General features: G+C 36.4%; 1 protein-coding gene across 2 annotated transcripts in view; it reads right to left on the bottom strand.

The window, feature by feature from the left end:
- Positions 1-6,509: 6,509 nt before the first annotated feature.
- The window catches only part of LOC139133972 (regucalcin-like), a 93,408-nt gene continuing 84,608 nt past the window's right edge, over positions 6,510-15,309 (bottom strand). For both annotated transcript variants that reach the window (XM_070700796.1, XM_070700797.1), the window contains exons 3-6: positions 11,904-12,086; positions 11,475-11,690; positions 10,635-10,766; positions 6,510-9,664 (exon numbers count right to left, since the gene is read on the bottom strand). In XM_070700796.1, coding sequence (XP_070556897.1) covers positions 9,459-9,664; positions 10,635-10,766; positions 11,475-11,690; positions 11,904-12,086 — 737 coding nt within the window. In that variant the 3' untranslated portion in view covers positions 6,510-9,458. The remainder of the gene's footprint in view (positions 9,665-10,634; positions 10,767-11,474; positions 11,691-11,903; positions 12,087-15,309) is intronic.

Genomic DNA, 15,309 nt, shown 5'->3' on the forward strand with positions numbered 1-15,309 from the left:
ACAGTACTTTCATCACTTTTATTGCCAGTTCACTTTTACCTACTCATTAGCAGTCACAGAAAATTACCATACTTCTCGATTTTTGTTAGCTCGCCATGTAATCGATCGAATGTAACTTACCTCTTTCAAGGATGAAAATATATGGCCGTATATATGACTTGGTGAACAGCTTATTGGTGACGAATACATGAAAAGTGTATCAGGTAATTAAAGTACCTTACCTATATGTAAAGTCAGAACAACTGTACAGGATGCCAGTAAAACGCAACTTCGCCAACAGTCCATACTCAGCAAGACAAAATGAAATGCGATCCACTGTGAACCAAGTCTGACTTAAATACCGTCGCCGTGTTCTCAGGAAGTCGTATTTGCATACAGTTTGATTTTCTATGCGATCACTTCTCGTACATGTAAGTTGACTGGGACTTCAATGTTAATTTATTGCCAGCAGTAACTCTTCCTCTGAAGATCACGTTCGCTCCAAAAGCCATCGATAAGAAGTGATGCTTTCACTTTTACAAGAACAAATTGATTTTAATTAGAGATTGCAATCGGAGATTGTGGTAAGATAGAAGAGGTGTCCTTACCGCTGCCCTTGAGTGATATCACGTGACTGCAAAGCGTGTGGCATTATTAATGTTTTTTCACATCTGTTTCCTTCTTTTTGTGATTGACACATGTCCATCATCTGTTGGAGTTTGGACTTTTTCCCCTGCAGAATTATATTAAAACAAAAGTTAAAGCATAAGTATGTAATGACGTGAATGTAAAATATTGCTTTTCTGATAAAAATGCTAACTCTTTAATTTTGGAGTGGGGGTTATCCCCAAAAAGGTTTTCCATCCTACGGAACGATATTCTACTTCGGTTTAGTAAAGATTTCTTTAAAATGGTGTAATAATTACGTGTTTTCGCTCCCTTTATGCCAAAGTCGATCGAGACCCGGAACAACTGTAAACGAGGTCGTGTGCCAAAGAGCGCATGCCATTTGTTAACGAGATTGTTTTTAACAGTTGGTCGAAAAGGGCATCTTAACAGTTGGTCGAAAAGGGCATCGCAGCCAGTAGGTACAGTGCGACTGAAATTCCACCATGATTCTCCTAACACTGTATAAAAATCCTTCATAGTGAGTTACTTTAACTTACCATCGAAAATGTCGCCCCATAATGCATATGTAATGAGTGAAGCCGAGGTACGTGAACAACCGCTATCCTTCAGAAAGCACCTCGAGGACAGATATTTAAACTATCAAACTTCTACTATTCTTTTCTGATCTACCACTTGTGGGGGTTCATTTTAAAGCTCTTGTTGTGAACAAAACTTTTTACCGTCTTAGTTTTTCGAAAATCGAACATTTTATCTTTCTCCATAGTGTTAACACAGGAATGGCGACCATTTTGTATTTCAGATATCGGTAAATCTTGGGTAATTTGTTTCTCTAGTACCAAACTTTGGACGGTGACCCCCGATTTTTATTCTTGAATTTGAAAGCGAATGGTGGAAATATTCCTTGAGAAAAGTTTGAGCGTTGAAGTTTTTTTCACTTTCGGGGCGCATACTACTCTAATATCGAATGACGTTGGCGGACGATCGGCGACAAGCACACGGCTTGCCATGGCTGTTATTACAACTAAGAAAGTTGTTTTGTTGTTGTTCGAAGGCGATATCATATTATTAGTGTTTATATTTATAGTGCCCGCTATCTTACCAATAGCAGACATAAATATTTTTCATATGAATATTATTGTTATCTACAATTTCTCACATTCCTGGCCGCTGGGAGTTGGGATCGACGGTGTGGGAAAAATCTATCTCACACTCTCAGAAATCATCCCACACTCTGCAGTAAATATTACATGATTGACTGATTGATTGATTGATAAGCACCCTTTCGTTCCACGCGCAAAATATTATCCAATGGCACGATGAGTAACACAAGGACGGGAAATACAAAGAATCAGACTATAACAATAGTTTGGGGTAAGGGAGCAAAACTTAAATAACTAAACTTAAATAAACTAAGTTTTCTATCACACATTAAACCTTTGACGTCGCCCCTTATGCATTCAGGGTTACAGGAAAACTAATCCCATGTTGCTATAGACTGATTATATGCTGAACGGACTATGTGTCCTTATTTTTCGGAGACATCACAAATATGTTCAAAATATCAGTCAGGTATTATAAAAATTAGAAATGATTTGTCAGGTCCGGAAGAAGTTTCTGGAAAGCAGTCACACGTTTGTCGAGTCTTTGATGTTTCAAATATATACCCTTGTACGTGCGCATCGATATATTGTTCAAAGATGAGACGCATAAAGTTACGATACTTTGAGTTGTTAATCTTATTATTCATATTCACGGGCATGTGTATTTGTGGTCAGTCACGTGGTTCAGCTCGACCAATCAAAATGCGACGGGCAGGGCATGGTAATATAATAAATAATAATATGAATGAGTAAAATGACATCATCATTACGTAAAACATATTTCACGTCGGGTACTTAGTTCAACGATAAATAATGAACGTTCCGCAAATTATCAACATCATTTGTTTTCAAACAAAAGGAAAAAATGTTTATTCTGTGCCGCAAACGAAATTTTACTGATCAGTCTGAATGAATGAATGGAGTGAGTCATGACAAGACCGGCGACGATCATTATCTCGATGATGACCTTTATGATAGTGATGGTAAATGGTAAAATAAAAAAGTGAGATGTGGTCTGTGTGTAATCACTACAAATGCACCTGGGGGACACATAGTCGGACTCTCAAATTTCTACAATTCTTTTCTGATCTACCACTTGTGGTGGCTCATTTTAAAGCTCTTGGAGAAAGAAAAACTTTCACCGGGTTAGTTTTTCGAAAATCAAAAATTGAATTTTACCTCACACAGGGATGGCGGCCGTTTTGAATTTCAAATATCGCAAAATGTTGAGTAATTTGTTTCGCTAGTTCCAAACTTTACACGGTGATCCCGATTTTTATTGGCGATTTATTAAGTGAATGGTTGAAAGTTTCATTAAGGAAAGTTTGAGCAAAAGTTAAAAGTCTCACTTTTGAGGCGCATATTACCTTAAGCAACCCTACCATGTCCCTCCGTTTTGTCACAGACAAACATAGACAGTCTATATTTTGTACACAGCAAAAAATGTCGCCCCTTTCTCTTGCCTTGTGCAGACTCCGGCACAAACCAGTCGTGCAGATCTCTGTCAGGAAAGACATTGCATTGCTGTGCGGGTGGTTGATATATAGATTTTTATCCAGCCCAGCGAGGGACATGACAGCATACAGTGTTGTAATTTAAGTAATGTGATAAGGTCTGATACATACATACATACATACATACATACATACATACATACATACTACATACATACATACATACATACATACACACACACACACACACACACACACGGTACACAAATAGTAACATACCTAAAGTATCATGTTGAATTCATATGTGAAGAGTCAAAATACCAAACATTCTTCAGGAAATTACAACAATCAGAAATCAGATTTATATTGGAGAATGGCACAAAATCAATTGCCATTTACAATTTTTCTCTCTGGGCTTTTAAAGTTTGGCAGCCGTTGATATGCATCGAAATCCTACGAAACCATAAATTGTACAATCGAAGGTAAACGAACATTCTCTTTGATAGAAGTCCATGACAAGGCCGCGGCTTTTCATACAAAGGCCTGGATCCTTTATATAAAAAGCCCAAGGGCTAGAATATTAAAATCATTCAAATGAACCCGGATATTCAAATTGGAGACAAAAGAGTTTTTTATTTTAAAATTCACGACCTTCATTTTTCGACTCGCGGTTGAAGCCTTAATCTTAAACGTGCATCTTTTCGTCATTCCATCGAAAATTCGCAAACTTGTAGTGAAAGCCGTCTAAAGAAGAAATTAGAACCCCCAAATCGTCTCGTAAATGCCGTAAGAGTCCACATGCCTTGTGGAAAGTGCATTAGGACACATTTCGATGGACCAAGGCAAAGTAAGAAACTGTTGCAATTGGCACACACAAAGTTTACAACAACATGCGGCCAGGTACATCAAAATTAGTGATAAAATCTACCACACTAAAGTGATATGACATTAAAACAAATCCAATAATCCAAATAGTACGTACGAGTTAATATAAAATTACCAGGTCGCAGAAGCACAAATATTTACAATTTCAGAACGGACCATCTTGAACCAGGTGTCCTGTTGAAAAGGTTTCCTCTTGCAATATTGCATTGCATGTAATCAATATTTGGTAATTCATCAGCCAGTAATATTTAGAAAACATCTATTTCTGCCTCGGAGGCCTTTGGATGTTTTTCTATACAAATCATCACCAACATGTAATATGCAATCTAAGTCTTAAGATGTCAGTGTGTCATCTCTATTTTAGATATACATAGGTAAGCAAGTCTATGTTTAAGATGTGCACTGCCTTAGTGGATGCTACCTTAACCCTTGCACAATACTATTTAATCTGTATCTTTCCCAGTTTAAAGTCTGCCGTTATTTACGACACACAGTACATAATACTGATTCTCATTACTGTTTTGGAGCCTGTAGCATCAGATATGTACATCTATTTTACGGGCCTGCTACCAAATTTAAATGCATTAAACTAGAGCTTTCTAAAAAAGAAATTTTGTCATTTTTTGTCCTCTTTCGTTTGGTATTTGAATTATATTACATCAAATTGTACAACCAAGGCAACCCCTAGGAATATGCATAACCAAGTTTCAAAATAATTCAATACACGGTTTCAGAGGTGATTTTTTGACCAAAAATGGGGAAAAATTGCCCCTCCATACAAATATGAAAATTTCACCATAGGTGAACAAACCTGGGTAAAGAAAACCCTAGGATCATGCATACCAAGTTTCAAATCAGTTGAACAAGTAGTGTTAGAGTAGAAGACTTTATCGTCTAGGAAAAAATGCCCCAAAAGTATACAAAAATGAAAATTTCACCACAATTTGAACAAATCTAACAAAATTCACCTGAAGAAACCTGTATACAAAATTTCAACCAAATCTGGTCTGTAATTACAGTACTTTAGCAATTTGAAGGATTTTACGTTTTTTTAACCCATATGCATATTTTTGACAAAAACATTTTCATTTGAACAAATTCACATCTCCACTCCTTGGTGCAGCTGAAAACCTAATACTAAGACGGTTGGTGCTGTGGTTTTTGAGTTTTGATGTAGACAGACATACATGCTTACATACATACAGATGCAACCAACTTACCATGTAGCTCTCTATGTGGACTTGTTCCGAGTCATTTGGCATATAAATATCAAAACAGAATAAATTGAAGGGATAAACTTCAGCAGGCTGTCCTGCTAATTGGTAGGCTGTTGCATACATCAATGGATGAACGTCCCAGCCAGATACTGCTGCCGACAAAAACCAAGCTACTGGGGGCCAGTCTACTCTCTATGGTATATACACATATACCTACCGTGAGCCAAAAATAGAACCCAATTGCACGCAATGACTCCGTGAAATAAGGGGGTTAGCGCCCTCAACAATGGACATTTGATGCCTTTGTTTTCATTGTAGACGTGCTGATTACTACTGAGGGGTTTCATGGAAATCGTTTCCTCGAGATGTTTGAGGGAAAGTGACAGTTAACAAAAAGAGTGAGGTTAAAAAGGACCCTGCACCATCTGCAACAAAATCTCTTACCATGCGTGCAACAGATATCAATGTATACTACATGTAAATAAAGTTATCGCTCATTGTCCATGTAAAAGTGAGGACCTCAGAATCACAGTTATTTATTGGCTACAAGTCCGCTGTGCGCCTACGTGGCTTATAAACGAGTGTATATACACATCAAATGTTTATGAGCAGCGTAGGGGCAGAGCGGACTTGCAGCCAACAAGTAACTGTGCTCAGAATGTATATAATCTAAGTCACCGGTACTACACTACAATGGAGCAGTAATCATTTGATACAATTCCACCAATGACTACCAGTAGTAAGAAAGTCTTTCAACAACAAAAATTTGACCTGAACTATCTCAACATTGTCCTTGAAGATATCAATATTCATTTGTGGAAAATTGTAAACTGGGGAAATATCACAGAAATATACAGCAAACTTTTGCTCAATTTCATTAGAAGACTGTTCGATTTGATTGCTGATTACAATACAGGTTTTCAAGATTTTAAAAATGTAACCATGGAGGTAGGAGCAAGAATTTGCCCATTTCTGTATGAAGACCGCCACAATGATTGCGAACGATGGATCGACGATGTGAATTACAGTTGAGGAGTCTTTGTTGGTATTTGCGGCCTCTAAAGAACATTTGTCAGGCACTGTCAACTGATAAATTCAGTCAATTTTATGAAGTCATCATAAAACATGTTGATTTTGTATATTTTTGACCTTGACATTATTTGGCGGGGAAATTGAAGCTGTTCATAGCCGAATTCTTCAGAAAACCACATACCTACAATCTACTCTTACCCTTGTCACATATGTCAAGTACATAGTCATTATTATTGAACATTTCTATCAACATTAGATAAGTCTTGATACATCATTACGAAATGTATATGTACACAAAGTACAATTCTTGTTTGTCGTTACACAGAGTGAAGTAAATCTTGAATGATCTTGACATTGCAATCACAATGAAAAAAATACATTTATTCAGTATTGTTACTATTGTGCTTTCATAATGATAGATTTTTATTATTACCTGATTAAATTAAATTTACTTTCTTTCCAAACGGAGTGATAGATGCCAAATGTCTTGTCATTTTTCTGTGATTACCTTACAGAACAAGAATAGATACTGCTGAGCCATGCAAAACTAAAAAGTTTTGTTAAAAGAATGCTTTCCCCTTTCAAATGAAAAAATCTGAAAAAGGCCTAGATTATAAGACAGGTTGATTTTCATACAGTATGGAGTCAAACCTTCAAAATGTCTCAACTGCTAACAGGTTGACCCTTGTACTAAAAGAGGAGCAAAATCCACCTGTAAGAATAACATGATATTACATAGAGACTAAAGACTCTCATTGCACTGCCATGGCATTTCTCCAAGACAATAGGGTCCGTGAATTCTCAGACTAGGGTGGCCAAGCCATTTTTTCTCTTGTTTATACACACAGTTTAAATGGATTTTTAGCAAGAATGGGGTAAAAGAAGAAAAATAAAAAAAAATTATGCAAATAGCTGTATCCAATCAAAAGTTATGAATTTTTAAAGCAATAAAAATGCCATTTTTTCGCGGACAATTTTCGGCAAATTTTAAAATTATTTCAATGAATGCCTATTCCTTCAAGTTTGGAAACCCATAATTTTTTATTTACTTCACATGGAATCATTAAACTATGTGTCTTGTGCACAGATTTACCCAATATTACGGAAAAATCAAGATTTGATTGATGCACAGTCTTGGATTTTGAAACTGTGAGTGTTGAAAATTAAAAATATTTTGTCTGACTTAGTCAAAATTGCGGCGGCACCGTACCATCGAAAAATGGATTTTTATGTTTTTATGAATTTTGAATTCACATAACTTAAAACCTAGAGCTCACAATACTATGAAATTTTGTCACAATGTTATTTAATAACACTCAATTCTAAAAAATCAATTTAAACTGCCAATTGTCTTTTAATGCAGTTCATTTTCAGCCATGAAATTGTAAGAAATAGCTGTCCCTAACTTCAGCCTCAGGCAGGCTGTAAATGGTGTGTCAGTGTGACTGCCTTCCGCCGCCATCTTGAGTCACACTGTACTGAGGTCTATGAATGAACACGATTTTGTTTTTATGATTCGTACTTGTGCTCGTGGACAGATTTTCGTCATATTTCACAGAAATGTTGGAATGATGTTTAAAAAGAGCATGCTACAAGTTTTATGGCAAAAATATGTATCTAAATGGGAAAAATCTACACCAAATTTACCGTACTCACTTTACCTCGTGTTTGCTGGCTAAAATTCCCAGAATATAACAAAAACTCACCACTACATGTAAATGGGATGGTCTGCCACTTCCTGGCCAAGTTTCACAGTTCTATGACAGCGTGCACAGGGCCCGAAAGCAGTTCCGTTGCGAAATAGGTATTGACTGGATTTAGAAGTGCGTGCCATGAGCGGCGACCGCTCGAGCGCTGTGGCCAGTCAGTACAAAGTGGCATTTTTGGAGAGGAAAAACACTATTTTTCTATCGTTTTTTCTTCAGTTTTTAATGAAATCTGCCTCATACATCGATTTTAATTGGAAATATCCATTTTTTCAGTAACTGAGCTACTTATTTTCAGAAAAAATGGCGTTTAAAATTTCACGAAAATCAAATTTCACTTTCAGTGTGCGTGAGTTGCGTATAATGTCGCAACATTTTAGCTTAACTTTGGCCACCCTACTCAGACCTATAATCATCCATATAAGAGGGCACTAGCTTAAAATTTTGAAGGGAAGTTTTATTCCATCATTGATAAACTGTTTCAAGCTATGCTTTCAAACTTTACCTCTCTAAAAACATACACATGAGATTGTACTAATGTCATTGGAGGCCAAACCATAAGATGTTATTGGCCTTTCTTTTGGATGTGTACACTGCATGTCATATACATCACCTAAGCAGAATGACAAGCAAAATTTTTGTTTCCCTGAGAGAGTTATATCATTTGAAACATCAGCAAATTCAAAAGTCCACACACTTGAGTCACTGTCACATACATGGACAGGTACTTTTGCTGCCATATTGTTACTCTGTGTTCAGGGTCTATACCAGGTTCAGTATGCAATTACGGTAACTTTTTCGGGGCAGATTTCAGCTTCAAAGGCACATTTTGCGCAATCGTGCAGTTGAGAGAAAACATTGTCAAATGCAAATGGCAAATGGGATTGTTCGAAAGTGTACTTCTGAAATCAAACGGCAACCACAGGAATCTACTCACACTCCTAGTGGACTTGGCTCCCAATGGGATATGATTGTAAAGAAAATGCTATTAAGATTATCAACATTGGGTAAAATCCTGTATTCAGTACATTGAGAAATAATTATTTAAACAACTGTATTTGACCAAATATATATCTCTGCTAACGTACCGTATAAGCCCCTCTAGTGCGGTTTTGTCTTATATTTTGTTTTTGTCTTATACAAGTCCCTTGTCACAAGAAGCACAAATAAAGAAATCTAAATTCTGCGATGATACAATGGAGATGATTGGTCAGGCAGAGTTTGTCAGAAGAAATCAAATGCAGAGTCTGAAGATGTTATTTGCTTGGGCCGTGTTCTAGGATAATTTCACAACCATGAGTGAATGAAAGTCAATGTTGTGGACGGTGATCAATACAATGAGTATACATGGTTTTGTTCCAGTATTTTCACCCATAGAAATCAAGTGTCAATAAACTCTATCCAATAGACGTAGATGCTGATATGTTTTACTTCAATGGTCTATTACATCTCGGTTCATCCTCCAAAGTTGTGAGGTGGGACTCCTTTCACTCCAAGATTAGTCACTTTGAACACCGAACCCGCCAGAGGTTCTTGTTTTAATTGTTCCTCTGTGAAATATTGATGTGTTGATGTGATGTACAGTTCATCATAGTCAGGTCCACCGAAGCAACATGAAGTTGGACATGACACAGGTAACTCCAGGAGCTTTAGTATGTCACCTGTAACAAATAAAAATACCAAAACTTGTATTTATTTAAATCAAATAGTTCGACCTTAACCAAGAGGAGATATATATTTTTGGTGTCTTTCAATTGTACTAATAATGTCAGCATATCCATAATATAACCTCTGGTCACCAAATATTTCATTAGGGAATTTTTCAACAAATGGCCTTTCTGTTGTTTTACTAAATTTTCTATGTTGAAGAAATTATATTGATCTGGAAATCCTATTGCATTGTGATGACTGAACTGAATGATCTTTAAACCCTTTCACCGCAATGGTTTGGTCCAAACTCAATGGTGACTCTGGACCTGTTTGCAGGGCGTTTGGGTATATACTGTAGGTTAAGAAGAACATGATGTTAGTTATTTCAACCAAAAGATATTCGTGTAGACTATTTGTCTGAACCCATAGAAAGCACTATACTTGTCAAAAATATTTTTCTATCATATATGTGTGAGTGTACATAGCAGAGAGAGAGAGAGAGAGAGAGAGAGAGAGAATAATATGTAATATTGTACCCATACATTATCAATTTTGTGGTTTAGTGATCCATTTTAAGATTAAAACTCAGAATTTTTTTCCCAAACTTCTCGTACTCCTGACAAATTTGTTCCCATTCATGAAGAAAGATGACATATTGGTGAAGCAAAGAACAGAAATTCATTCTTTATTGTAGATCATACATTCATCTCATACTCTTTGATCAGCAAATTTCTTGATCAATCTAGTCTGCCTACTGATTTCCAACAGTGCGCCCTCTCAGCCCATTGGACCAAGTCATTGACTCTAGAATGTTCTCGTGGACTCAAGATAATTGTATAGCTGTAGATGTTGAGTCAACAAAATTTGACGAAATTTCTCAGTTCACGAGAAGAGTTCAGAAATCTTTCAAGTCAACAAGCACACTGGCATACCAAGATTAAATCTTAGTGAATGCTTCACAGCTTTATTCAAATTGCTCACCTGTTTGTGGATCAACTCTGACTACGCTTGTACCAAAATACAATGCAATCCATAGTTTACCTTCTTCATCAATACACATACCATCTGCATATCCTTTGTTTTCAGGCACTTTAAATATCGACCTGCGATTACCTGTATGGGATTGAATTACAGTTGGCTTAAAAAGAAGTTTCAATGGCTTAAACTTTATACTTTTATGTTCGAAAAAAACAAACAGAAAAATTATATATCTGGTGGTTGCCAATTGAGATATTTTATAGGATACCCTAAATATTTTGACAACTGTGTCAGGCACTTCCCTTAATCATCAAAGCATAGTAAGCTGGTAATTAAATTCTTATGTGGTGCACTGTGTTGAGCATAGGAAAAATACTTTGATGGTCTCAATAGAAATATCAGTGGCCACTACTAATTACTGATTAGGATCATAATCTGTTACCTGTAAACATTACTTTTACAGTCAGACTTGTTATTAACTTTGAAAATATTTGCCGATTTAGCTTATTGCCGATTAGCTAAATTGAAATTGAATTCAGTTTTAATGATCAAGGTTTTCCTAAGTAGTGATAGCATGGATAGGGACTTTAGTTCAATTGTCCGCTGTGAACATTCTGTGACATGGGCCACAGACATTTGGATTTGATGGTAAATAATAAAACTGTTTTCAGATTAAAAAAGTGCATCAACTTCAAACCCTGTTCTCCCTTTCAATATGAAGATTACAGTATTCCACTGACTGAACAAATCAAAATTTTGAAAATGACCACCATCAACACAACTGATCTTCAGAAGTTCAAGTTGAATCAAAGATTCTACACAGACAGTTAACTAAACACTTACTAATCCGGCCACCTTCTAAATCAAAGTCAAAGGCATCAACTTGTTTGGTTACAGTATCAATGTAGTACATCGTTCTGTTATCAGAAGACCAAGCCATGCCATTGGAAATACCAATTTTACTCAGGTGACAGATAACATTACAATCTTTATCAAGTGAATACAAGGTTCCAAGCTCTGGCTCTACTTTGGTGGGAACTTTCTCTGGACCCATGGTGCCTGAAAGACAAGACAATACCCTGAGAAGATTAAAGCACAGCTACCAGTTTTTAAATAGATATGCAATTATGCAGAGTCTTTATGTTTTGGAGGAAATTTAGTAGGTCCAAATTAACTAAAAATATGGTTTTAAATCACAGGAGTGGACCTACGGTATGTACATGGAAATGGGGATCAAAGGGTAAAATAAAAGTTTTCCAATTAACAACTCACCTGCCCAATATCTGCCCATTGCATCACATTTCCCATCATTCATTCTTGTTTCAGGATTATGTCTATCAACTTTGGCAAGTGACTTCAGCTCTCCACTTTCAAAATCAAGAGTTGCATATTCTTGGTCCACGGTCACAGCAAGCCCTCCTTGTTTCCTACCTACCACAGATGTCACTGTCTTCACTGAAACAAAACATAAAGTGAAGTAAACCATTAGCAAATTTTGTTTCAAAAGTATGCTGTGTACAGCGCTGGGCATGTTTGCTTACTAAATTTGTGTCTTGCTCTGGATTTTAATTGCCTGTATTCTCAACAAACTGTTGTAGCCAAGTTTCATCTTTGGCGTTTGATGTCTATGATTTGCCCTCTGCAAAAGACAATGGTCCAGTCCTGGGAGCTGAATTTCCATATAACATTGGTTACTCAATTTAACCCTTTCGCCCCCAGTTCCCTGTATACAGGTCCAACTTTACCATAGAAAACAATGGATTTGGGACAAACCATGGTGGTGAAAGGTTAAAAAACTGCTTTCTTCATTTTAAATGCTAAAATTAAAGACAAAATTACTTTTAAACTCAGAAAGAAAAATGTTAATATAATAGAATCTGAATACATTGACCACCTCTGATTTAAGGCAGGTGTATTTCCTCACAATTTGCTCCACATAGCACTCACTTTATAATAATAATAATGGTTTATTTGCCTCAAAATGGTGACCTTTAGGTCAAATTATAAGAGGTACAATTCTAAGATTTATAAAAATACAGAGTCGTACTCTAGCAAAAAATAAACGCATCATCAACAATGACAAACAACAATTGATAAAACGCATTCAATTACGTAATAAATTACCGTACTCGTCCGAGTATAAGCCCCTGCTCGTGTATAAGCCCCCCCCCTACTGATTTTAGAGGATTTTAGAAAATGCATTACATCCGTGTATAAGCCCCTACCCTAGTGTAACTCAAATACAGAAAGGTTAGGAGAGTATATTTGGTCATTTAACTTGGTAAAATTAATTTTAGATAATAAAGAAACCATTAAAAGATGTTAAAACAATGGGAATCTGGAGTTCCCTTGACAATATCGTAAGGAAAATGACACGTTTTTCCAGTACTATCTTGATTCTTTGACCCTACTCACCCCCGTCGCCTAAATAGAATAGTCTCACTCACGTCCGCCATTGTTTATTTTCATTCACGGCCACGATGTTTTCATGCTTGAAACATGCAGTTTCTTTTGTTTGAAGCAATTATCCTTTCATTTGTGAAGACTTTTCCTGGTGACTATTACAATTTTCACTGCTATGTTGTTGTTTTCACAAGATGTAGACAGTTTGATATTGGAATATTGAGTTGCCTTTCCGTGTGGGCAATGCATGCCTGTTCACATTACTGTTGATCAGCAGCATACATGACGTCTTTGTTTCAAGTTTGGGTTTTTTTTCGACGCTGAAATTTCACCAAAATGTCACTTCTGTATTCAGAGATTGTACAATCAATTTCTTTGGATGTGTAAGTCGATTTTGAAAGCGATAGAAAGATCGAGTGGTGTTGAAAAAAATCGTGCATAAAATTAGCATAAATTAAGCGTCCATGCCAGATAACATGGGGTTGCTCGAGTATAAGCCCCTCCCCTAGTTTTACCGCTGTTTAGTGTTGCCGAACCGGGGGCTTATACTCGGACGAGTACGGTAACACTATAAACAACTGGGCTGGAATCTTTACGCTTGGTTTTTGATTGAAAACTTCTAATGCTACAGTTTCTCGTTGGATATCTATGGTTAATTTTAGGTTGAACAAGGTGATTTAATTTGTGGTCTGGCTTTAGAATACTCTCACCAAATTTCTTACAAATATCTTGTCTTCTTTCTTCTAATGATTTTAGTTGAAGCATATTTTGTGCTTCCCTATATGAAGCAAATGGGTAAATAATTTTGAAGGCCCTCTTCTGAAGTTTTTCTAACTGTTGTTTTTGTTTTTCCGTTAACCCTCCCTGCCAGACCACACAAGCATATTCTAATGTTGACCTTACAAGTGAGACATAAATGCTTTTCAGATCTTGCACAGATGCACCGAATCTACTTAATACACGTAAGATATGCAACCTTTGTGAGGCCTTGCTAATCAATTCGCTGACATGTCTATCCCACTTCAACTTATTATTTATAGTCAACCCTAGACATTTAAAATTGTCAACTTCACCCAGCTCAATATTAGATAATGTGAGGGGCTGAGGTTTGGTGAACTGTTTTGCGAAACATATCATGATTTCTTTGCATTTTTTTGGATTTAATTTCATATTATTTTTATCTGCCCATGTACTTACATCATCTAAAACTGATTGCATAGAAGAATGAATAGGTGTTCTTGAATGAAAACTCTCAGACAATGTAGTATCATCCATAAAAATATAGTGAGAGCATTTGATACTCTCTTGGATGTCATTAATCATTATTGTAAAAAGTAGGGGTCCTAATTTTGTACCCTGGGGAACACCCGCCCGAATACCTTGCCAGCTAGACAAACAGTCACCAACCTTAACCCGTTGGTTACGATTGTACAAGAAGTGTGCTACCCATTTAACTAAGTTGGTATTTATGCCAAGTTTCAGTAGTTTTGACATCAAGATATTATGATCTATTTTGTCAAATGCTTTACTAAAGTCTAAAAAGCACACTCTAACCAAATTTCCCTGCCCTTCTAATTCTTCTATCCAATTTTGCAACATATCTACAAGCGCAAATGATGATGATGATCTTTTTACCGATGCATATTGTTTTTCATCAATTTTACCTTTTATTTCATATTTTATCCACTTCCCAATGATGCATTCAAATACCTTTGCGATACTGTTTGTTAGTGAAATTGGCCTAAAGTCATCCAGCGATGTTGGGTTACTGGTCTTTGGAAGGGGGATTATGATTGCTTCCTTCAGTTGTTATGGCTGGTGTTGTTGCACTATACGCTAATCTCAATGGACCTGCCTGCAGCAAGGGTTATTGCTTAATTGACTACACTGTGATTAATTTTTGTCAATACCTATGTAGTGCTGCCTAACCAGCTGGTCCAATTGCTTGAATCTCATGTAGAGCAATTCTCATTGCTGTGAACTGATACAATAAATGCATAAAATGAACTGTATTTTTAATTCTTGTCTGTGATAACTTGCCTCGGCAGGTAATTTTCAAAGAATATTTTATATAATCAGATACAAAGCAGGTTATATTGTACTCATAGTTATGTGGATAAAGTGTTTAAGCATTGTCAAACCGACAATTTGTTTAAATAATGACAACAGTTTACTGGGAGTGAAATCTTAATTTTCATCAAGAGATAAGTACTCTAGTAACCCAGAATGAGTATTAGATAAAGTGTGTATGTGCGATGTATGATAGTGAGCATGC

The sequence above is a fragment of the Ptychodera flava genome, chromosome 5 (genome assembly GCF_041260155.1).
Source record: "Ptychodera flava strain L36383 chromosome 5, AS_Pfla_20210202, whole genome shotgun sequence".
NCBI lineage: Eukaryota > Metazoa > Hemichordata > Enteropneusta > Ptychoderidae > Ptychodera > Ptychodera flava.